At 42.5% G+C, this 22,726-nt stretch overlaps 1 protein-coding gene across 1 annotated transcript; it reads left to right on the top strand.

Annotated features, from left to right (window-relative positions):
- Positions 1-15,099: 15,099 nt before the first annotated feature.
- KRT6A (keratin 6A) lies at positions 15,100-20,393 on the top strand. Its single transcript, XM_087442355.1, has 9 exons — positions 15,100-15,658; positions 16,598-16,812; positions 17,158-17,218; positions 17,375-17,470; positions 17,593-17,757; positions 18,252-18,377; positions 19,202-19,422; positions 19,645-19,679; positions 19,792-20,393. Exons 1-9 carry the CDS (start codon positions 15,122-15,124, stop codon positions 20,025-20,027), a joined length of 1,692 nt encoding a protein of 563 aa, XP_087298481.1. The 5' UTR covers positions 15,100-15,121; the 3' UTR covers positions 20,028-20,393.
- Positions 20,394-22,726: the final 2,333 nt, after the last annotated feature.

Below are 22,726 nucleotides of genomic sequence, written 5' to 3' on the forward strand. Positions count from 1 at the left end.
AAAGAGGTATATACCATCTTCATGGATAGGAAAACTTAATATTGTAAATATGTTAATTTCCCCCAACTGAACTACAGATTGAAAGCAATTTTGATCAGATTTCAGCTGGTATTTTATGGAAATTGATAAACCTATTCTAAAATTTGTACAGAAATGAAAAAGATCTAAAATAGTCAAAACAATCTTGAAAAAGAAGGACAAAGTTCTTATAGTTCCAGATATCTAGACTTATTGCAAAGGTATACTTATTAAGAGAGTGTAGTATTGGGGAAATAACTGAAAAATGGGCCAATGTAACAATATATAGAATCTAGAAACAAACCATATATAGACTCACTAGATTTACAACAATGGTGCATTGCAGTATAACAGAGAAAGAATGGCTTAGCACAACAAATGGTGCAAGATGAGTTGACTCTCTAGATGGGAAAAAAATGTATCATGAGTCCTAATTCACACCATCCACAGAAATCTATTTCAGCTGTATTATACTCCAATATGTGAAAGCTAAAACAATAATGTATTTAGAAGAAAATAGAATATATCATCAAGATCAAGGGTAGGCAAAATTTCATAAACACCATAAAAAATTGCTTACCTTAAGAAAAGTATAAACTTCTGCTCGTAAAGCAACACGAAGAGAGAAAAACAGCAAGCCACAATCCAGGAAAAGATATTTACAATACATATATCTCTCAAAGAAATTGCATGCAGAATATACAAAGAAGTACAAAACATTATCCACAACAACATTCTTTTCAAGTGTATGCAGGACATTCACAAAAATAGGCCACATGCTGAGCCAATTTCAAAAGACTGAAATTATATAGACTATGTTCTATGACCATGGTATGTTAAATTAGAAATAAAAAACAATAAAATATCTCATAAATCCTAATTTTTTGGAAATTAAACAAAATACTTCTAAGTAACCCATGGGTTTGTTAGTGAGGGGATGGTTTGGAAGAAAGGGTCTTCTTTTTTTTTTTTTTTTTAGTGAGGAAGATTAGCCCCTGAACTAACATCCAATGCCAATCCTCCTCTTCTTTGCTGAGGAAGATTGGCCCTGGGCTAACATCTGTGCCCATCTTCCTCTACTTTTATATGGGACCTCACAACAGCGTGGCTTTACAAGCGGTGGTTTTTGTGCAAGCCTGGGTTGCGAACCTGTGAACCTTGGGCCGCCAAAGTGGAGCGCACTCAATTAACCGCTACACCACTGGGCCAGCCCCGGAAGAAAGGGTCTTAAGTTTGTCTTTGCCTATTGTCTGCCCCTTTACAATAGAGATCTGGAATAGCAGCCCAAGCACTGGTGCCCTTGTCTGTAGTTCAATATGAGGGCAGATCTACTTCACAGGTAGGGTGCCAGACTTAGCAAATAAAAATACAATAGGGGCCAGCCCAGTGGTATAGTGGTTAAGTTCACATGCTCCAGTTCAGTGGCCTGGGATACACGGGCCTGGGTCCTGAGCTCGGACCTACGCACTGCTCCTCAAGCCATGCTGTGGTGGCGTCCCATATACAAAATAGAGGAAGATGGGCACAGACGTTAGTTCGTAGCCAATCTTCCTCACCAAAAAAAACCCAAAAAACAACAAAAAAACAAGATGTACAGTTCAATTTGAATTTCAGATAAATGACAAATAATTGTTTAATATGAGTATGTTCCATGCAATATTTAGGACATACTTAATACTAATTTTTTAATTCTTTATGTTAAATTCAAATTTAACTGAGTGTCCTCTATTTTGTCTGGGTGGCCCTATTCATAGGTGATGGGGATAGTAATGCCTGCCCTGAGTATCAAGCTTGCTGGCGTGTAGTTGGCCTCTATAGAACTGGGTACTCATCTGGCCTCCACTCAAGAGTGGAGAGGGAGGCTTGTAGGTAACCTACTGTTGTGGAGCCTTTCATGTGGGGAGAGAGAACCAGAGTGTGTGTCTGGCTCATTGGGAAGTTTCCCTATTAACTTTTGGAATCTTGTACAGCATGGCAGGTCCTAAGCTCTGTTTCCTCCATGTCCTTGACCTCAAACCCTAGAGCTGCATAATAGAAGGTAGGGAGGTCATTGATCCTTAAAAGTCTCCCGCAGCTCCAAAGCTGCTGCCTAGTGTGATCTTCTTAGAGGCACGACCCTTGCCCACTTGCAGGCAACCATGAAATAAAGCTAGATCACAACTTGATTTGTGACCCAGAGCATGTCTCTGTCATGGTTTCAAATTAGCAAAGTATTATCATAAGTGAGTTGGTTATTGTTGTTCTTATGGATTTTTTTCGGCTTTTTATTCTTTTGCATACAGATAAGACCTGGTATGAAATGCCTGATTAGCTAAATTCTAAAGCATGTGTAAACATGGCCTAAAAGGTAGAGTCCATTTCTGTCTAAAAGTCAAAATTAGAACCCTGACACTGATATCTGGGAAGATTTGAATGAACCTCCAGCATCTATTTTTGCTTGTCAAAATTTGCATAAAAGTTTACACTAAAAATGGTGTTTGAGTATCCTATCACAAAAGGAGAATGCTCCCAGCCAGAACCTCCTCCAGGCTAATCTGAGTGTCATCTGTCAACATGGACCATCTTTCAGTCTCATTCTTTTTGTCAACAACACTTCAAAACAAAGTCTCTAACCAACACTGTTGTGAGGTTTCATTAATTATTTTTAAACTAATACTCGGGTAGGAAACACTGAGCTGTAGTTAACAAAGTGTTGGAGGCTCAGTGTGGATAAGCTTGAGAGTTAAAAACTCCAATGACATCCAGCCTTATAGAGACACCTATACTTTTGTGAGTTTTACCTCTAGGAGCTCTACCAAGTGAAAATCAGAGAAAAATCCCTTTTTGCTTCTGGCAGACCAGAGGAGAAAAGAAACCATTTTGAAATGCACCAGGGAATTCTGTTCTTAACAAGGATTGCCCTCAAAAGAAACTATTTTGCCAGGGTCTAAACTACGGGGGTTTTGTCACAGCCTAATCAACTTTGGGGAAGAAAAATACCCAACTCCAGTCCCCTCTAGCCATCCTGTCCCACCTAAGAGTGTGAAAAGAACCTGAGAAGCACATGTGAAGTTTACAGGCCAGGGGCATAGGCTCACTAAAAGACTGAGACCTAATCATAGGACTAAATGATGCTTTCTTTCCCCCACACCATACCACCACATCACTAAAGCCCTATTTATCACAGTTCCTTTCACCCAGTACATCATGTTCAATTTTCAACAAAAAATTACAAGGCATACTAAAAGGCAAAAAAACATTTGAAGAGACAGAGCAATCACCAGTCTCAGACTCAGCTATAGCGGGTTGTTGAAATTATCAGACCAGGAGTTCAAAATAACTATGACTAATGTGTAAAGGGCACTAACGTAAAAAGTGGACAGAATGCAAGAACAGATGCATAATGTAAGCAGAGAGATAGAAATTCTAAGAAAGAACAAAAAATAAAGATTAGAGATCAAAAACACTGTAAGAGAAATGAAGAATGCCTTTGATGGTCTCGGTAGACTGGGCATAGCTGAGGCAAGAATCTCTGAGCTTGAGGATGTGTCAATAGAAACTTCCAAAACTGAAAAGCAAAGAGAAAAAAAAAGACTGGAAAAAAAACAGAACAGATTATCCAAGGACTGTGGGACAACTACAAAAGCTATAACACATCTGTAATGGGAATACCAGAAGAAGAAAGAGAGAAAGGAACAGAAATAATGTTGGAGGCAGTAATGAGTGAAAATTTCCCAAAATTATTGTCAGACACCAAACCGCAGATCCAGGAATCTCAGAGAACACCAAGCAAGATAAATGACCAAAACAAACAAACAAACAAAAAAAACACCCAGAAAAAACAACAGGAAAAAAGATACCTAGGCATATACAAATTGCAAAAAATCAAAGATAAAGAAAAAAAGTCTTGATAAAAGCCTGAGGAAAAAAACAGCTTACCTATAGAGGAGCAAAGACAAGAATTACACCCAACTTCTCCTGGAAACCATGCAAGCAAGAAGAGAATGGAGTAAAATATTTAAAATGTTGAGAGGCAAAAAACACCAACCTAGAATTCTGTACCTGCAAAATTATCATTCAAAAGTGAGACAGAAATAAAGACTTTCTCAGACAAATAAAAATCGAAGGAATTTGTTACCAGTATGACTGCCTTGAAAGAAATGTTAAAAGAAGTTCTTCATAGAAAAAGAAAACGATATAGGTCAGAAACTCAGATCTACATAAAGAAAGGAAGAGCATTAGAGAAGGAATAAGGAAAGGTAAAGCAAAAACTTCCCTTTTTCTTATTCTGAATTGATCTAATAGATAATATTTGTCCAAAATAATAACAGCAACAATGTATTCAATGTTTATAGCTTATGTATAAGTAAAACGAACAACAGCAATGATACAAGGAATGGGATGGAGGAATTTGGAATACTTGGTTATTATAAGGTACTTGCACTACTTGTGAAGCAGTATAGTGTTATTTGAAAGTAGACTTGGATTAGTTGTAAATATATATTGCAAACTCCAGGGCAACCACTAAAAGAAGTAAAAAGAGTGGTTTACTTTTACTATAGTTTTTACATAATTAACATACTAAGAAAGGAGAGAAAATGGAATCACAAAATGCTCAATTAAAACTACCCAAGGCAGAAAAAGAGTGGAAGACAAAATCAGGAACAAAGAATAAGGGCAACAACTAGAAAACAGTAACAAATATGGTAGATATTAATCCAGCTATATCAATAATCACTTTAAACATAACTTATCTAAATACACCAACTAAAAGACAGAGATTATCAGAATGGATAAAAACCCAAGAACCAACCATGTGTTACCTACAAGAAACCAACTTTAAATATGAAGATATACATATATGGATTAAAAGTAAAGGGATGGGGAAAGACACATACCTTGCTAACACTAATTAAAAGAAGGCTGGAGTACTTGTATTAATTTTAGAAAGAGTAGACTTCAGAGCAAGGAAAATGATCAGGGATAAAGAGTGGCATTATCTAATGATAAAGTGATCATTTTTCAAGAAGATATAACAATCCTTAATGTGTACACACGTTAACAACAGAGCATCAAAATACATGAGGCAAAAACCGATAGAATTGAAAGGAGAAATAGATGACTCTAGTATTATAGTTGGAGACTTCCACACCCTTCTATTAGTAATGAGCAGATGTAGCAAGCAGAAAATCAGTAGGGACATAGTTGAGCACCATCAATCAACTGGATACAATTGATATCTATAGAATACTTCATCCAACAACAGTAGGATACACATTCTTCTCAAGCTTACAAGGAACATTCACCAGGATAGAAAGAATAGAAATCATACAATCTATGTTCTCAGACCACAATGGAAGTAAATCAGAAATGAATAACAGAAAGATAGCTGAAAAAAATCCCCAAATATGAGGAGATTTAAAAACATACTTCTAAATAACACATGAGTCAAAGAGGAGATCTCAGGAGAAATTTTAAAATATTTTGAACTAAATGGAAATACAACATCAAAATTTGTGGGATGCAGCAAAAGCAGTGCTTAGAAAGAAATCTATACCACTGAATGCGTATATTAGAAAAGAAGAAAGATCTAAAATCAATAATTTAAGCATCCACCTTTGGAAACTGGGCAAAGAATACCAAATTAAATCCAAAGTAAGCAGAAGAGAAGAAATAATAAAAAATTAGAGCAGAAACCAATGAAATGAAAACAAGTGATTAACAGAAAAAAATCAGTGAAACCAAAAGTTGCTTCTTTGAAAAGATCAAGAAAATCAGTAAGCCTCTAGCCAGGAGGAAAAAGAAGAGAAAAGACACAAATTACTAATATCAGAAATGAACAAGTGGACATCGCTATAGATCCCAGGGACATTAAAGAGATAATAAAGAAATACTATGAACAACTCTATGCCCGCAGATTTGATAACCTAGATGAAACGGACCGATTCCTTGAAAGACAATACTTGCCAAAATTCACACAAGAAGAAAAAGACAATCTCAGTAAGCCTATATCTATTAAAAAATTGAATCAATAATTAATAACCTTCCAAAACGGAAAGCATCAGGCTCACTTGGACTCACCGGTGAATCTGTGAAACATTTAAGGAAGAAATTGTACCAATTTTCTACAATTTCTTCCAGAATATATAAGCAGAGAGAATACTTCCTAACTCATTCTACAAGGCCAGCATTGCCCTAATACCAAAACCAGACAAAGATATTACAAGAAAGGAAAACTATAGACCAATATCTCTCATGAACATAAATGCAAAAATCCTCACAAAATATTAGCAAATCAAATCCGACAATATATAAAAAGAATTATACGCCATGACCAGGCGGGATTTATTCCAGGTATGTAAGGCTGTTTTAACACCCAAAAATCAATTAATATAATCCATCACATTGACAGGCTACAGAAGAAAAATCACAAGATTATTTCAATAGATGCAGAAAAAGCATTTGGCAGAATCCAACGCCATTTGTGATAAAAACTCTCAGCGAGCTAGAAATAGAGGGGAACTTCCTCAGCTTAATAAAGAACATCTACAAAAAATCTACAGCTAACATCATACTTAATGTGAGAAACTAGAAGCTTTACTGCTAAGCTCAGGAGCAAGGCAAGGATGTCCATTCCCACCACTCCTTTTCAATATTGTACTGCAAATCCTAGCTAACGCAACAAGACAAGAAAAGGAAAAAAAACATGTACAAATTGGGAAGAAAGAAATGAAACTATCTTTGCTTGCAGGTGACTTGATTGTCTATGTAGAAAAACTGACAGAATCGACAAAAGGTACTTCTGGAACTAATAAGCGATTATGGCAAGGTTGCAGGATACAAAGTTAATATATAAAAGTCTATTGCTTTGCATATATCAGCAATGAACAATTGGAATTTGAAATTAACTCAACACCACTTACATGAGCACCCCCAAAATGAAATACTTAGGTGTAAATCTAACAAGGTATGTACAAGATCTATATGACGAAAACTACAAAACTCTGATGAACAAAATCAAAGCACTAAATAAATGAAGAGACATTCTGTGTTCATGGATAGGAAGACTCAATATTGTCAACGTGTCAGTTCTTCCCAACTTGATCTATAGATTCAATGCAATGCCAATCAAAATCCCAGCAGGTCACTTTGTGGATATTGACAAACTGATTCTAAAGTTTATATGAAGAGGCAAAAGACCCAAAATAGCCAACACGATATTGAAGGAGAAGAACAAAGCTGGAGGACTGAAGCTAGCCAACCTCAAGACTTACTATAAAGCTTTGGTAATCAAGACAGTGTGGTATTGGTGAAAGAATAGACAAATAGGTCAATGGAACAGAATAGAGAGTCCAGAAGTAGACCTATACAAACATAGTCAACTGATCCTTGACAAAGGAGCAAAGGCAATACAATGGAGAAAAGATAGTCTTTTCAACAAATAGTGCTGGAACAACTGGACACCCACATGTGAAAAACAAATTCAAATACAGACTTTACATCCTTCACAAAAATTAACTCAAAACACGTCATAGACCTAAATGTAAAATGCAAAACTATAAAATGCCTAGAAAGTAACACAGAAGAATATCTAGACGACCTTGAGTTTGGCAATGACTTTTTAGATACAACACCAAAGGCATGATTCATGAAAGAAATCATTGATAAGTTGGACTTCATTAAAATTAAAAACTTCTGCTCTGCAAAAGACTCTGTCAAGAGAATAAGAAGCCAAGCCACAGACTGGGAGAAAATATTTTCAAAAGACATATTCAATAAAAAGACTGTTATCCAAAATATAAAGAGCTCTTAAAACTCAACAGTAAGAAAACTAACAACCGAATTAGAAATAGGCCAAAGACCTTAACACACACCTCACAGAGGAGATACACAGATGGTAAATAACCACACGAAAAGATGCTCCACGTCATATGTCATTAGAGAAATGCAAGTTAAAACAAGATACCACTACACGTCTATTAGAACGATGAAATTCCTAAACTCTGACAACACCACATGCTGGGGAGGATATAGAGCAACAAGAATTCTCATTCATTGTTTGCGGGAACGCAAATAATAAAGCCACGTTGGAAACAGTTGGGCAGTTTCTTACAAAATGAAACATTCTCTTCCCATATCACTCAGCAATGGAACTCCTTAGTATTTACCCAAATGAGCTGAAAACATGTCCACACAAAAACCTGCACAGAATGTTTATAGCAGCATAGTTTCATTAATTCTGACAAACATACCACTCTGACACTGGATGTTGATAGCGGGGGAGGCTATGTGTGGGGGTGGGGGCAGTGAGTATATGGGAACTCTCTGTATTTTCTGCTCAATTTTGCTGTGAACATAAAACTGCTCTAAAAATTAGTTTGTTTTTAAAAATAGTACAACCATTTTGGAAAACTAATATACATTTATTTGTGTGTGTGTGTGTGTGAAATGGAATTTATTGTGGCTCTGATTATGCGCAGGTGAGATGCGCCTGACTGGCGTATTTACTCTTGAGGCAGCAATTCTATCCTAGGTATTTATCTAAGTAAAATGAAAAAATACGTCCACACAAAGATTCACAAGTATGTTCATGACTGTTCTGTGGAAGGTTACCCCAAACTGGAAGTATTTTAGGAACCCATCAGTCGGAATGAGTAAAGAAACTATGGTATATTCATACCATGGCACATCACTCAGCAATAAAAAAGAATGAACTACCAATATTCACACAATCTGGATGAATCCCAAAAACATTTTGCTGAGTGAAAAAGGCCAGCCACACACACAAATATATGCATATATATTTTAAAAGTATATGTAATATGATTCCATTTATGTAAAGTTCCAAAAAGAACAAATTAATTCGAGGTGGAAAAATCCAACCGTGATGGCTTGGGGCAGTGGGATTACAGGGGAAGGGCACAGAGGGATTTTCTGGAGTAATGGCGATGTTCTAGAACTTGATAATGTGTGGGATCTAGAAGTGTACGAATTTGTCAAAATTGATTGAACTCTACACTTAAGATCTGTGCATTTCACTGTATGTAAATTATACTGCAATATACAAATTTTTTTTAAAAAGAGAGACTATTTCACTTTTCAAGTTTCTATAGTGGAGATGGGAAAGAAAGCAGGAAATTGGGAATGGAATCTAGATTAACCAATCAACAGTCTCTGCCACAGGGGCCAAACTTGCCAGCTACATCCAGTGTTCTTGTGTGCCTATTTGGAAAAATCCAGGCTGTTTCCCGGAAGTGCCTGAGAAAAGGGCAGCGCAAAATCGGCAGTTAAATTTATCGGATCCCTCTGAGGCCTCCTGTGCAACGTTAGTTCCACAGACTTGTGCCAGAGTATCGATGATTCATCACTAATCTCAACCCTAGGCTTCAAGTGAGATTATAAAGGATTAACAGATGGAAATAGCCACTAAATGCCGAGAAATCTCAGAGGAGACTGTCTGAGGCGTGTTCGCTCTCTAGGATATTTGTGCTCTAAGAGTCAGATGATTTCGAGATGAATTTTTTGGGTAGGAATTCCTCCAAATCATCCTGAATTTGGAGGATTTTACCCAGTACATTCATAATAACCAGGTATTTCCCCTTTACTGAAATAAAGGAGGTTTAACCAGAAGGCAGATGTAGTAAGACATCACTCCTTAAGGCTGTATCTCATCCAATCACTTATATTATTTAAGTCCGGTAATTGGGGTATCATCAGAGGGTTGTTGGAGTATTTTTACCCAACTACACTTTTTTTTTTTTTTTTTTAGTGACGCAGTGTAGTGAAGTGGTAGGTAGATGATGAGGAAGTAGAAACTGGAAACTCAAAGTGGAGGCAGGAATAAGAAGGGAGGCAGGGACGCAAGTGGAGAGAAAAAGAAACCATGCCACTGGTGATTCGTCTTGGAGATTTTATCGACTCTTCTGGAGACCCGGCTTGGCTCTCTTCAATCCCCATTCTTATGGAGGACCTAGGACACATGTCGAAAGGAGGGTCTGGCCCCTGTCCTCTCATCCATGCCCTTTGCCTTGCTCATCCCCAGCCTGATCTACACCAGCCCTGCTGTTCAGCTCACTCTCTTCCCATCCTCACAGCTTCTCTAAAGCACCTACAACATCACTTCTTGCCTCAAACTATCAAACTGCCTCACTCATGAGATACACTTTGCTCCTCCTCCTCCAACTAGTTTCCCCACATTGATTAGGAAAGCCAAGGATTGTCTCCTTCTTCCAAATATACCCTCCAGTCCCCAGCCCAATTATGCACTTATCAGTTACTTAAACATTCAAGTGCACCTACCTACCCAATAGTGCTGTGTACGGGGTGAGTCAAAAAGAGATGAACACTTTCAAAAATGTATTACTCAGTAACTAGGTTTTATAGGAACGTGTACCCAAATCAATAGAAAGGAACTATCAGAGTTTTTCTATAATTGTACAAATGCTCAATTTGTGTCCCTCAAGGCACATGACATCTGTTAATCCTGTAGACTAATAACTGCACCCCAACTCATCTCAGACCCTTCGTTCATACCACTTTTGGTGGTTGAAATGGCAGCCCCAATGCATTTCTTCATCTCCTTCAGGCTATGAGGAAGAGGTGGGACAAATATGAGGTTCTTGACTTATCCCCACATGGAGTGACGTCTGGGGATTTGGGACCACAGTTCCAGAGGCAGGTCAGTGCTTTGAACCCAGCATCTTGCTGGGCACTGTGGGAGGTGTTCTTTCAATGACCTCTGGACCCCACAATCAACCTGAGGTAGAGCTCCATCCCGCTAGGAAATGGGGCAGTCAGAAACTTCCTGCCATCGTGGATAAAGCCACTCAGGTATCGCATCCAGATATGCGACCCAACCACTGTGTTCTATGCAAAAAATGAGTGCACCGTGTGCATGAAAATTGAGAAATACAAGGGAAGCTACAGTTTCGTGCATACCACATGTTCATAAACAGCCTAGTTACTAAGTCATACAATTTTGAAAGTTTCAAGACTTTCTGAACCACTCTGTACATCACAGAAGGCTGCACTTTCCACTCCAACTCTGGTGCTATTGTCTACATTGTTTACACGTGTGGTTGCATGTGTTTCGCTTTCAATGGGCGCTCCCTAGGGACGGGACTGGGTCAGTGGGATTCCCTCTGAACAGCATCATCCTGCGCTGGGACTTGCAGGATTAGGCATCAAGTCTGAAGCTTTTGACGGATGATGACAATAGCCTATCCCTCGTTCTCATCTGCCAGCCCCACCCAGGGAGGCAGAAAGACAAGGCAGATCCTCGTGAGGCAGACTTTCCACGGACTCAGGCTTCAGGGGTTCCCTCCTGCCTTCCCCCATGCTGGGAAAAATACGAGAAGTACAGGTGAAGCCCTGGGCTCTAGAACAAATGCCTTCCTCCTTCAGTGGCAATCAGAGATGGCACTGGACGAGATGGAGACTCTCTTGGCAAGGAGTAGAGGCTGCATTCAGCGGCCCGCTGGGGAGGAGGCCAGCTGTCATTGGTGTTACTCAGACTGCTTGCTTCAGTTTCTCTCACATAGTTGCCTGATCTATCATCCTTTGTTCTAATCTTATTATGAAGGTCTGGCTTTCTCCACCTTGCTCCTCTGGGAAAATGTAACTCCTCTGGGCTCCACCCTGGGGCATGATTTGGGATCATTGGGGAAATTTCATCTGAGAAGTCAATCCTCTAACCATCCAGTGTGTCCTCACTGCCTATGAACACAGCTCTCTCCTGGGTGCCACAGCAGGGGTAGAGGGCAGAGGTCTGGACTCCAGAGGAGGAGAGAAGGACAGCTAGCCCAAGGCGGCAGTCTGCAGTGGGTTAGGGAACACTAGGCGCCTCCCTGCACCCAGATGAAGAAAGACATGAGTGTCAAGGGCATGAGTCAGGAACCAGAAATTCACCTGCCTTGGGGCCCTCCTCTCTAAGCCCCTCCACTTGTTAGGAGCCCTCTCAGCTGACCTCACTCATGGTCAGGGTCACTGGAAGTGGCTCCCAGGGCGTCCTTCCCTGGCAGATGGTGTCGAGAATCTAGAGAAAAAGAAAAAATATATATCTTTATATATATTAGAGAGTCTATATACATATATATGAGAATGTATATATAGTATATTAGAGAATGCTATATTATATATGTATATATATTGGAGAATGTATATATTTATATATAAAATATTAGAGAATTATATATTATGTATATATAATATATTAGAGAATGTCTTATAAATCTGCCAGTAGGAAAAATACTTGTGGCAAGAAATTAAACGTGATACAGTATATTGCTGGTGCTATCCGGTGCACATGGCAAGCTTGGGACTGAATAAGATGTTGAAATTAAACCGTCCTCTGACAGGCTAAATGTTGAATGTGAGGTTCCTGCTGCAATTCAATTACATGCTTCATTCAGCGATGAGTCTGCTCCCACCCCGGAAAAGATATAAAGTCGGTACTGAAAGGGGTACTGATCGGGTCACCAACGCTGGTTGATAGAAGCCTGCCCCCCAGTGTGCACAGGCCAGAGGACAGACAAGGACCCAGCAGAGGGTCATACAGTGGAGTCTGGCTCCACAGGAGGGAGAGAACAGCTTGCTGGGCTCTCTCCGAGGACTCAGATCCTCCCTCCCTCCGACTACTGTTTCCTTCCAGCCACTTAGGCAAGGAGCTGCATCTGCCAGGAGCATTGCTCCTCCCTGTCCTGCCGCTCTGAGTGCCAGCAAGGTTGCACATCATATTTCTGATGCTGTTGCTCTTTTGCCTGCCGTGGCTCCACATGGTCTCTGGGAGCAAGGGCAAGCCCTACGTGTGGCTTCTAGGTCCTTACTAATGTGGCACAAACCTGCAGTGTTGAGATCATTTCTTTCACCCTGCCACCCCCCGCCACACACACACACAAGCTGCACCTGTGTTCCAATTTTTGGAGCTTCTTGTGGATCCATGAACACACCAAGCTTCTTCATACTTCCACTATAATAATGATATTAGCTCATCTTCATTGAGAACTTGTGAACAGGAACAGTGCTCAGGCTTTTGCATTAATTATTTCATGTAACCCTCACAACACTGTGTGGTAGGTACTATTTTTACCCCCAGGTTATAGCTGTAAAAATGAATAATTTGCATAAATTTTTATGTCCCAAATCAGACGTATGGGAGCCTGGTTATCAGCCTGGGCACTGTCTCCAGAGCCCATGCTCTTAACTCTTTCTTTAAAGGGCCAAATAGTAAATGTTTTAGGCTTTGTGAGCCATACACTCTGTTGCAACTGCTCAGCTCCACCACTGTAGTACGAAAGCAGCCGTAGACATTGGACACTGACATAGACATAGAACACTGACATAGACATTGGATACTGACATAGACATAGGACATTGACATAGACACTGGACATTGACATAGACAGAGGACATTGGGCAAATGCATGCTGCTCCCACCTGACTTGCCAACACTTCCTACCCTCCTGGCATCATCCATGCTAAGTCTAAAGCCTCTATCCCAAGAGAGCAGAGTGGGTGAGAACACCCTGCCATGGGCAGAAGAGCTTCTTTCCCAGAACAGGGTGGAAACACATTTTCTTCGTTATTGTGGTTATTGTGCAACCAGAGTGGAGGGAGGGGATCTTGTCTTGAGAAGGTATCTCTCTCCTGCCAGACGCTGAGTTAGCACTTCCTTTGGGCAAGGAATGCCCTGCCCTCCTGGACGCTGCACCCCCTAAATTGTTGGAGAGATGGGACTGCTTATAAAATAACAACAAGAGCTTCCCTCAGGCTCATTGCAATGAGGGGTTTGTCTTCCCTCCTCTGGCACCCATTTCCCCAAATGTTCTCATAGAACAACATGCCTACGATTGTTTTCAATGCTCCTCACGCTGAGTACTTAACGTATGGACCGGAAAAAATGAACCTCATTCCCCTGTAAACCAAACGCCACGCTCACTTGACAGCCTTCCCTCCCTCTAAGAAGGAGTGTAGGGATTTGAGATTTCAAGTGCCAAGATTAGAAATATAAATTTGGAATTTACTTGTGACATCATCATACTTGTAAGGGCACATTTCTATGATTCACTGCTTCTGCATACCCCTCAACTTTCTATACACACCCCATTAAGATGTGTGATTCTCGATTCTTAAGAAATGTCAAAATCTGTGGGAATCAAAATTCAGTGAATTCCTTAATGGTTTTGTCCTCTTTATTTTAGAGTCTTTAAGTTAAGCTCTAAGTGAATATTCCTAAAGAGTAGCAAAAAAGGTGTCTATGAATTCCACTTGGAAAGAAAAATTTACATGACCATCTGCTCAATGGGAAAGCAAATCCAGGGAGGGAGGTGCAGGCATAGATGGAAACCATGTGCAGAAGTCAGGTCTCCGGGCAGAGAGGCCTTGGTGATGTCTCCTGTCCTCTCAGGAAACTGACAATTGAGCAGGTTATCACACAGGACAAAGAGTATATGTGGCTCTTACACGGTAAAAGCACAACTCCGTCGTCACTCTTGCCTTTCAAAGGAGGGCTATGTCTCCAAAGGAGCCCCCATTCCCATGGCCAGGCCACCAGGAAGGACAGCCAGAGGCTCCTGAAGGACAGGTTCAAACATGGTGGAAACAACAGAGCAGGCCACTTCTTGCTCAGCCCATTGGGCAAATGCGTATAAGCCCTGAAGACACTCCCACCCTGATGGAAAGGGTGGTGCTGGTGGAAGAGAAAACCTGTGTGGGAAGGGGGCACACAGAGGAGTGTCTGAGTAAGCAGAAAGAAGGGGCAATTATTGCAGATCAGTTCCTAGTCTCCTTTGTTTGAGAACATGACTAACTCCTGACTTCAGTGAATTCATATCCAGCCTCATTGTGTTGGGATCAAGTCAAGGCTGGAAGGCAAGAGAATTTCTCCATGACTACAGGAAGCCAAAGAAGCAATCTTCATGTTTCATACCTATCTAGAGGCTGGGGTGATCTCACTATTTGTAAAGCCCAACCCATCCCAATCTGCAAGCTCACCTTCCAGGAGGGAGCCCAGCCCATTTTCACTATATATAAACGGCTGCCGAGCAGCTCATCTCACAGATCTGCTCCTCTCAACTCTACCCTCCAGCCTCTTGCACTTTCTAAAACCTTCTCATCTTCAGGAACCATGTCTAGCAAATCCATCAGGAAGACCCAAACCATCAGCCACCGAGGCTTCAGTGCCGGCTCAGCCAGAGTCCCTGGGGCCTCCCGCTCTGGCTTCAGCAGCATCTCCGTGTCCCGCTCCAGGGGCAGTGGTGGCCTCGGTGGAGTGTGTGGAGGTGGCTTCGGCAGCCGCAGCCTCTACGGCGTGGGGGGCTCCAAGAGGATCTCCATCGGAGGGGGCAGCTATGGCATCGGTGGCGGATATGGTGGCAGAATTGGAGGTGGCTTTGGCTTTGGCGGTGGATCCGGGAGTGGATTTGGTTTTGGCGGTGCAGCTGGTAGTGGCTTTGGGCTCGGTGGTGGAGCTGGCTTTGTTGGTGGCTATGGGGGCTCTGGCTTCCCTGTGTGCCCCCCTGGAGGCATCCAAGAGGTCACTGTCAACCAGACTCTCCTCACTCCTCTGAACCTGGAAATCGACCCCACCATCCAGCGGGTGAGGACCGAGGAGCGGGAGCAGATCAAGACCCTCAACAACAAGTTCGCCTCCTTCATCGACAAGGTGAGCAGGGAGGACCAGCCTCCAGGGGATTTCAGAGTCCCCAAACTGGAGAACCATGAATGTCCTACTAAGGGGAGACTAGGGGGGAGGGAGAAGGGGATCCCGGCTAGCTGTCGCCTGGGACGCCAGGTGGGCTCATGTGGACCACAGGCAGCAGGTGATGGGCATCATTTAGAGCTACTGAATCCTCCAATGTCCCTCATTCCTGCCTAGGAAGAAGAATTCTCAACTTCTGATAACTCTGAAGCATATATAAGGGAATGAGAGATAAAGTGGGTTAGCTTTACCTGGTGAGGAATCTAAGAGATTGAAAATAAAATTCCAGTGGAAACTGCTCTGGAGCTCTGAGAGGGGGGAAAAAGGGAAAGAAAAAAGAAAAGAAGGATATCATGGCTGGATTAAAAAAAAGACTCAGAAACATTTACATATCCATAGAAATACTAAATTTATTATAGAAACAGAGAATGACCATTAAACGAGGATGTTTTAGAGAATACTCATGCTTAAATGGGAAGTTAGACTGGAATCTAACCATTAATTAGTTTGGAATTACATCGTTGGATTCTGAACATTTACCATCTCATTAACTAGATCCTAACTAAATAAAAACTTTGGGAAATATATCAGGGAAATACTATTTTTAATTAGGTTTGTGATTGCGCTTTTTAAGAGAAAGAGAAGTAACATAGAAAGGCACAGATAGGCTCCATACCTTAGAGGGTGAGAACACCTCATAGGTCCATGGGGGGGATTTCATCAGCGAGGTCTGTGGGGTGCAAGGAAAACGATTTAGGGGAGCAGACCTGTCAGCCTGAGCCCCTGTACATGCTCCATAGTAGCCCAGCATCATGGTGACCACCAGGCCTGCTTGGGGACCTGACAGCTCACATGTCTTTCTTCCTTCCTTTGTCTACAAATAACCATCTTCTCCTCCTCCAGGTGCGCTTCCTGGAGCAGCAGAACAAGGTCCTGGACACCAAGTGGACCCTACTCCAGGAGCAGGGCACCAAGACCGTGAGGCAGAACCTGGAGCCTTTGTTCGAGCAGTACATCAGCAACCTCCGGAGACAGCTGGACAGTATCCTCGGGGAGAGAAGCCGCCTGGACTCAGAGCTCAGGGGCATGCAAGACCTGGTGGAGGACTACAAGAACAAGTGAGTTCAAGAGGGGAAATGGTCTCGGCTTGGTGAAGCACACACTTCAAGACTATAGGGTGACCAGGTCCAGATGTGGGCATGAATGCTAGCAAAACATGTCCATGGACACGAAAAACACAATTATAGCCTCAAAACAAACCCCAGAGGACAAGAGGGCCATACAGGTGGATGGGGAGGGTAAAGAAGTAAATAATTTAGGGGCAACAAAAGTCACCTGTTAGGTTCACTGGCAGGAAAGCTCAGTTGGGATGAATCCATTTTATGGAAAGTTCGGATCCTAGGCTGCCTTTTCTGTATCATCTTCACCACTGGTCGATTATGCTTTATCCCTTTCTATTCTAGATATGAAGATGAAATCAACAAGCGCACAACAGCAGAGAATGAATTTGTGACTCTGAAGAAGGTGAGCTGATTAAGATCGGGGGCTCATGTTTCTTTGCAGAAGGACAGGACATGGGGTTCCTGCCCACATCAGAGAGCAGAATGGGTAGGGAGGATAAAAGATGGGCAGACTGGGTGGGAGGATCCAGTTGACTCCAATTGTTGGCTTATTCTGCAGGATGTGGATGCTGCCTACATGAATAAGGTGGAACTACAAGCCAAGGTAGACAGTCTCACAGATGAGATCAACTTCCTCAGAGCCTTCTATGACGCAGTAAGCATCTCCTCCCCCTTTTATTTTCTCTAATGGGACTTTGCAAAGGGTGGAAGATCTTGGCGTTGGCTGCCTCTGAAATGTCACAGGAAAAGATGATCTGACGATCTTGTGTTCCACAGGAACTGGCTCAGATGCAAACCCACATCTCAGACACTTCTGTGGTCCTCTCCATGGACAACAACCGTGACCTGGACCTGGACAGCATCATCGCCGAAGTCAAAGCCCAATATGAGGAGATCGCTCAGAGGAGCCGGGCTGAGGCTGAGTCCTGGTACCAGAGCAAGGTGAGCAGTGAGCTGGCAGCTGCTGCGGAATCCCGGTGCCCCCTCTCTGAAGACCAATAAGGGAAAGACTTCACTGGGGAAATCTACTTCTAGGAAGCTGGAGTCCTCTCACAGGATGTCTACCCTACACTCATAGAGTAGACATTTACAGAATTGATGTCCAAGTCTGGTAAGGCAAATCCAGTTCAGGAGAACAGCCACCATAGATAAAGACCTAGTGATCTCTGCGTTAGCTTCACCCTGATGCGGGCTCTCAGAAACATAATAAAGAACACTGCTGGTCCCCAAGAGAACTAGACAGGCAGTGGTTCCCCAACAAGGATGGTGTGAGACCTGTGTACAGTATCCGATGACCTTGTAACATCAACTCCTCCTAAAATCCCTTGTGGGGAAGCCATTAGGTTCAAGTCTGTTAAATGCCTGATTCAGAAGTGAACGTCGCCTTTAGCATGTGAAAGCCCATATGCACTGCCTTCTCTCCCTCTGGACTACAGTACGAGGAGCTGCAGATCACAGCGGGCAGACACGGGGACGACCTGCGCAACACCAAGCAAGAGATTTCTGAGATCAACCGCGTGATCCAGAGGCTGAGATCTGAGATCGACCATGTCAAGAAGCAGGTACGGTGGGTGACTGTGGAGAAGATTTGCATCGTTTCCTTGCTAGACCACCAGGCAGCCATCCCCATCATTTGAGATATTCCTGGACACTGAGAGAACAGCAGGGAGAGGAGGGCATGTAGTTCCTCATTAGAGATTTCCCACAGGTTAGGAGAGACTGATCCAAACATTAGAGAATCATACAGTCACGTGACAAGACCAATCCTGACTGATCAGAGGTGTAAAGACATAGTCTGGAGGCATTGAAAGGAGATAATGTAATAAGAATGGTTGATTTGAGAATACGAGAAGCAAGTAGGGAAATAAAAGGGCAGACCAGAGTGGGGGAAGATTGTTGCAGATCTGCTCAAGAATCAAAGTGAAAAAGAAAGTGGAGTAAAGACACCGGATGGAGATCAGTGTTGCCCTAAAATATGAGGTGGAAGGAAGGCATGGTCTTGACAGTTTGATGTGAAACTCATCACTTCACTGAGGATGTTTGTAAATTTGTTGAAGTGAGTCTGGCATCCGTATGAAATTATCCAACTGTCACATTCAAAAAGCCAGTGGGTCCATTTCTCCCTGCATCCCCTGGTCTTATGTTTACTGTAGTATCTTCCACCAGTCACCAGTCACATCCTCCTGCAGGCTGGTTAACACACAGAGGCATAGGTTTTCTCGAGTGGCTCCCAGACTAGATAAGGTGTGCAGAATGCACAAGACTGGACAAAGAGAGCCATGAACTCTGGGCTCTAGAATTCTGCCTTAATGGAAAAGAAAAACCATGGTTAGTCTCACCTGGGAGCCTAGATTGTGGGTTCATTTTGCCTATCTTCCCCCTCTAGTGCGCCAACCTGCAGGCCGCCATTGCTGATGCTGAGCAGCGTGGGGAGCTGGCCCTCAAGGATGCCAAGAATAAGCTGGCTGATCTGGAGGACGCCCTGCAGAAGGCTAAGCAGGACATGGCCCGGCTGCTGAAGGAGTACCAGGAGCTGATGAATGTCAAGCTGGCCCTGGATGTGGAGATCGCCACCTACAGGAAGCTGCTGGAAGGCGAGGAGTGCAGGTGGGTAACTCACTCAACCTCCTCAATCATCTGGGTCCATCTCCATGAGGTGCAGGCAGTGAGCACAAGTTTAAGGAGCTCTGGTGGTGGCCATAATTGTTGCTCTCAGGGAACCATTTAAAGGCACTTTCCCCAGGGACTATGCTCAACACCGAGGCTTTCCACACTGGTCCAGCAGAGGCTCTCTGGGATCTCATGATCTCTGTGTTTCCTTCTTCCTAGGCTGAGTGGGGAAGGCGTTGGACAAGTCAACATCTGTAAGTATCTTTGCTTGCCTCCCTCCCTTGCCCTGGTACTCTTCTGACTGGACTCAGGCTGGCAGAATGAGCTCACCGAGTGTTGTGTGTCCTTGTCCCCTCCCCTCCACAGCCGTGGTGCAGTCCACCGTCTCCAGCGGCTATGGCGGCGCCAGTGGTGTTGGCGGTGCCTTAGGCCTGGGTGGAGGCAGCGGCTACTCCTACGGCAGCGGTCACAGCATTGGAGGTGGCTTCAGTTCCGGCAGTGGCAGAGGCATTGGGGGTGGCTTGATTTCCACTGGGGGCGGCAGTTCCACCATCAAATACACCACCACCTCATCCTCCAGCAAGAAGAGCTACAAGCACTGAAGTCCTGGCACCGGCTCTCGGTCCCACATTGTCTCAGGCCCCCTCTCCAGCTGCACTGTCCTCTCCTCAGGTTACTTCTTCTCTCCTGCTTCCTACTTCTCTTACTCTTCGAGTTAGAACTGAGGTTTCTGAGTGTCCTCATTTCTCCTCTCTGCCTATATCTGCTCCGCCTGAGCTTCCACTGCTCACCACCAGAAGGTCGCTGCCTGGCTCCTACTCCAGAGCAGGGCAACTGCCCGTTGCTTCCACTGGCCCAGGGATGCCCCATCTTCCAAGTGTTGGGTTCCTCCTTACAGTGTCATGAAAGCACAAGCTACTGGTTCCATGATGTACAGGGTCTGTATCCCTGTGATGTTCCTCTGCTCTTTCCTCACTTGTAATTGCTGAATAAAGCAGATTTATAATATAATGCATGGTTTCTTGTTGCCTTGATTTGTCGCCAGTGGTTCTTGAGCTTTTTCATCTGAGAAATTCCATTTCATGACAGAAGGATGTTCCCAATCCCTATGTGCCTCACTCTCCTCCTTTAGACAGCTTCGACAAACACCGGTTTGGATCCTGATTTTCAGGAATCCTCCCAGATCAGATTCCATCTAAATTTTTGGCAAGTGGAGTGGGAGGGTTCTGGTCCATCATCATTGTAACGTCTGTTTCCTGACTGTTCCAGACAGTAGCAACTTAGTCTCTCAGACTTGGTCTCTAGGACTATTTCTCCCGCTCCTGCCCCAATGGTCACCATAAAGCCCAGAGAAACATTGCTTTCCAATTAGGGCAAAAGAACATTGGCAAGAGAATAAGATATTTGATTTATACTTACAATGGCCTTCATGACCAAGAAACTTGCCTGACGACATGTGTCAAGAGCAATTAAAATGCATACACTCCTGGACTGGAAATGTACTCCTAGAGACATATCCTGAAGAAACAGTACAAAATGCAGGGAGACCTATGTACATGGATGTAAATCCCAATGATTTTCCCAACATGCGAATATGGAAACACTAGAGGTGGTCAATTAATGATCCAAAGACTCAGGCACAAATCTCAGATGTTGATTTTTTGAAGTGTGAAGGCAAAATGAGAACGGAAATGCCTTCTTTCTCACCCTATAATCCTCTCACAGAGACTCAGAGAAGTGGAGTCCTTGTTGCTCTGAAGAGATGGCCCTGCATCCTCTCTTGGGTCAGCCCTGGCCTCCTTTGACTTCTGTGAATGAGTAACGGAAAACTCAGGGCACGGTGCAAGGATGGTCTGTCAAATTCTGTTTCCTGAGGGCCAGTTACTTTTTCCAGAGTGTTTTCTCCATGCCCCTCTTCCCCAGGCTCTCACATCACAAGAGAAATTTTCATGGATTAGTTAATTTACAGAGGGTGATTCCGGATCCTGCTGTATCAGTATCCTGCCGTGTTCACCTCTAACCATTGCCCCAGCAACGTGGGCAGCCTCTCACTTTGGCACCTGTTCACTTTCTGGCTAGAATTTCCCCAGTAGCAGATGGATGTGTGATGACTGGCTTCTGAAGTCTGAGCCCACTCACCAGGCATACTATTATGTACCCATGAGGAATAAGGGAAAGTAAAATAACTGACACGGAAAATTATCTAGCATATAGCAACACACAAAAAGGAGATTAAAAACAGTGTATGTATACAGCCATGCGGCTCTTAATGTATACATTGGGAGTATGTTCTGAGAAATGCATCGTTAGGTGATTTCACCGTTGTGCAAACATCGTAGAGTTGTTTATACAAACCTAGGTAATATAGCCTATACTGACATGGGCTATATGGTGCTATTCTTATTGTATCACTACCATATATATGGTTCATTTGTTGACAGAAAGGTTGTTATGCGGCACATGACTGTATATAGATTTAAACTAAATTAAAATCTTATGGTCCATGGATATTAAAACAATAATAAAGGAAAACTACGAGCAACTCGATGCTGACAAATTTGATAACGTAGATGAAATTGGTCAAATTAGAAAGACACAAAACTACCAAAACTTACACTAGGAGAAATATATCATCATAATAGCCCCATATCTCTATTAAAGAAATTGAATCAGTAATATATGACCTTCCAAAAAGGAAACACAAAGCCTAGATATTTTCATTTGCTAATTCTACCAAACATTTAAAAAAGAAATGACACCAATTCTTGCCAATCTCTTCTAGAAAATAGAAGCAGGAGGAATGCATTCTAACTCCTTCTAGGAGGTCAGCTTTACTCTAACATGAAAACCAGATAAAGACATTTAAGAAAGGAAATCTGCAGTCCAATATCTCTTAAGAACACAGACATGAAAATGCTCAACAAAATATTATCGAATTGAATCCTACAATGTATAAAAAAATTATGCACCACAACCAAGTGAGATTTATTCCAGATATAGAAGGCCGGTTCAGTATTCCAAATCAATCAATGCAATCCACCATATCAAAAGACTCAAGAAGAAAAATCATGTGATTCTATTAATTAATGTCGAAAAAGCATATAATATAATCCAACATCCACTCATCATTTTTTAAAAACTCTCAGTAAACCAGAAATAGACAGCAGCTCCCTCATCTCGATAAAGAACATACAAAATTCCTATAGCTTACATCACACTTACTGGTGAAAGACTGGACCCTTTTTTTCTGAGACTGAGAACAAGACAAGCATGTGCCCTCCCTCCACTTTTATTCAACATG

Source organism: Ceratotherium simum, chromosome 17 (genome assembly GCF_057802395.1).
Source record: "Ceratotherium simum simum isolate JZ-2026a chromosome 17, ASM5780239v1, whole genome shotgun sequence".
In the NCBI taxonomy this organism is placed as follows: Eukaryota; Metazoa; Chordata; class Mammalia; order Perissodactyla; family Rhinocerotidae; genus Ceratotherium; species Ceratotherium simum.

Coding starts and splice junctions, on each gene's coding strand:
- KRT6A (XM_087442355.1), top strand. CDS start 15,122: ATGTCTAGCAAATCCATCAGGAAGACCCAAACCATCAGCCACCGAGGC. Junction 17,758..18,251: donor AGTCCTGGTACCAGAGCAAG/GTGAGCAGTGAG, acceptor TCTGGACTACAG/TACGAGGAGCTGCAGATCAC. Junction 19,680..19,791: donor CGTTGGACAAGTCAACATCT/GTAAGTATCTTT, acceptor TCCCCTCCACAG/CCGTGGTGCAGTCCACCGTC.